We start from the raw sequence: 2,471 nt of genomic DNA on the forward strand, positions 1-2,471 counted from the left end.
CTATCTATCTGTAATCTATGTATGTAGTTTCTCTGTTTCTTGTTTTCTTTCCTTGCAAGTGTGCGACGAGCGCGTGAGACCGAAGGCTCCGTATGAGGGCTGTCAAAGCAAAACGAGGACAGGAAGGACATGCATGCCGTGGAATACACAGACCCCTCATCGTCATATTGAGCTTATTACAGAGAGCCATAACTACTGTCGGAATCCAGATAATGAAGATGAGATATGGTGCTATACAACAGACCCTGATGTGCGATACGATTTCTGTGATCCTCTTGGTAAGTTATGAAGAAACTCAACTTCTCTCTCTCCTTCTCCTCTCCCTCTTTCTCTCCTCTCAGAACCCATGTATGTATGTAGATGTATTAGGGGGAAGACATGTGTGTGAGTGTGTATGGATGTATGTGGTATATATGTGTATAGACTGGATATTCTATGCTAGCTAGGATCTCTTCAGACCTTTCCTTCGTCTAGTTGCTGCAGGTGGGTGCTGTCGTTGTACAGTGCCCACTTTTCCCGTGAAGACTTCACCTCACATTAGATTTGTCTTTACCTGTAGATATCTATATCCATATCTATATACACATATATGCATACATATAGATGCACGTAATGCATGGACTAGTATATGTTTCTGCAGGATAGTACCTGTATCTTTCTGAAGTGCTTTGCGCGCTTGTTGCTGTGGTACTGCCTGGTCAAAGACTTTCTTGCTTGATAAGATCTCTTTTCTACATCTCTCTCTCTCTCGTGCTGTCGCTTCATTCTCTTTTCTCTTCTTTGTTTCTCCTGTCCAAGCGTCTTGCCTCTTTCTTGATAGTCCGTATACGCCAGTGTTCCTTACTTCTGAACACCGTGCAAGTAACATTCTTATATCTTCCCTCTTCCTTTCTGCTTACGAAGTTCTTTAAAATCGTAGAATAGAGAAGGAGTGGGTGTATGACGGATTCTTTTGCTATCTTCCCCTGCCTCCTGCTACTTTCTTGTCTCTCTCTTTCTTCGATACATCGTATACACCTAAATATACATACATGTCTAGATCTAGTTCTTCTACTTACTGGTCTTTCTTCTCTACGTCTCCCACACATGTATGTATTTCTCTCTCTACATATATGTCTGTACATATCTGTGTCTCCTTTTTTCCCTTACTTCTCTTTCTTGCATCCGTCTTCTACACCTAGATGTATTTCTTTTCTGAATGGTTTTTCCTGATCTCTTCTCTCTTTCTTTCTATCTATCTATCTACCTATCTTTCTTTTTTCTCTTGTCTTCGATTTTATATCTTTCAGGAATTGTCGAGAGATCTGTACAGCCGGGAGAGACAGTGGATCTTATTGTATCAGGAGTGAATGTGGTGCCAGAGTTGTCTGTACGTATCTATAAAGATTCTTCGGGGAAAGGCATATGCGGAGCAGGCGGTATGACGCAGAGTACGAACTTGACTTTTCAAGATCAAGCCACCCATGCTTTGCCTCAATATTCGATTGAAGAGGGAGCTGTCTCTCGGCTTATATGGAGAAATCTCCAGATATCCAACCTCGCCTCAGGAACCTATCTCATCTGTGCATGCAATTATTGGTATTTCGGAGTGTCCCTATGGAATGGGGCTGCATGCTCTAAGGACAGCCATTTCGGACTTCACCTCGGATCTGTCAGCATCGTTGGTAAGCTCTGAAAGATGGAGAAGAAAAAAGGATAGATAGAACAACATATGTGCAATCAGCCACAAAGGGGGGTGAGATGTCAACGGGGGGGAGACGGCTACATGTATCTACGTATGGAAGCGTCATAGGTACAGTGATAGAGAGATCACAGGGACGTAAAGCGAGACGAAGATCACGACAAAGAACAGTGTTGTAGATCTCGACTCTTCCATGGAGGAATCCAGTGGCCGTTTCTATCTATCTATCTTTATCTATCTATCTATCTTTTGTCTATTCATCTATTTCTACTCTGTCTATCTATCTCTTTATCCATCTATCATCGTTTGATCCCTTTTCTTTCCTATGTTCGTCCCTTTTACTTCTGTTTCTTCTTTCAGGTCCTGTCTATCCTTCGGGGGGTGATGTGACGGTTATGTCTGGAGAGTCGACGTCTCTAACAATCCAAGGGGTGAGAATGACGTCGACAGATTCGCTAGTTGTCATTCAAGGAGCCACGGCTAGGGCTGTGGAATGCGTGGCTCCAAACTTCTTTGCAGTTCAAATAGAACTTTTTCGAGGAGGAGCAGATGAGTCCGTCCCTGTCTTCGTTCGAGGAATCGCAGCTGGAGAAAGAGAGTATCTCAAGACAGGTTTCAAGAATATAAACGAACGTGGAACGCAAGCCGATACAATGGACTTCTCTATTGCATTCACTGGCCATTATGCTCTCTGCTGGAGAAGTACTGTCAATGGATTACAGTCCTTCGGGCTTGTCAAATCTCTTGTCGTTATTGGTAGGTCGTACCCATCTATCCTTTATCTATCTTT

The 2,471-nt window shown here is 43.1% G+C and overlaps 1 protein-coding gene across 1 annotated transcript in view; it reads left to right on the forward strand.

Annotated features, from left to right (window-relative positions):
* The window catches only part of CSUI_010766 (kringle domain-containing protein), a gene marked incomplete at its 3' end in the record, with an annotated part of 6,580 nt that extends 4,144 nt beyond the window's left edge, over positions 1 to 2,436 (forward strand). Inside the window, exons 4-6 of the mRNA XM_068070867.1 lie at positions 60 to 278; positions 1,290 to 1,664; positions 2,042 to 2,436. Coding sequence (XP_067917157.1) covers positions 60 to 278; positions 1,290 to 1,664; positions 2,042 to 2,436 — 989 coding nt within the window. The remainder of the gene's footprint in view (positions 1 to 59; positions 279 to 1,289; positions 1,665 to 2,041) is intronic.
* Between the last annotated feature and the right edge of the window lie 35 nt (positions 2,437 to 2,471).

Source organism: Cystoisospora suis (genome assembly GCF_002600585.1).
Source record: "Cystoisospora suis strain Wien I chromosome Unknown contig_8238, whole genome shotgun sequence".
Lineage (NCBI taxonomy): Eukaryota > Apicomplexa > Conoidasida > Eucoccidiorida > Sarcocystidae > Cystoisospora > Cystoisospora suis.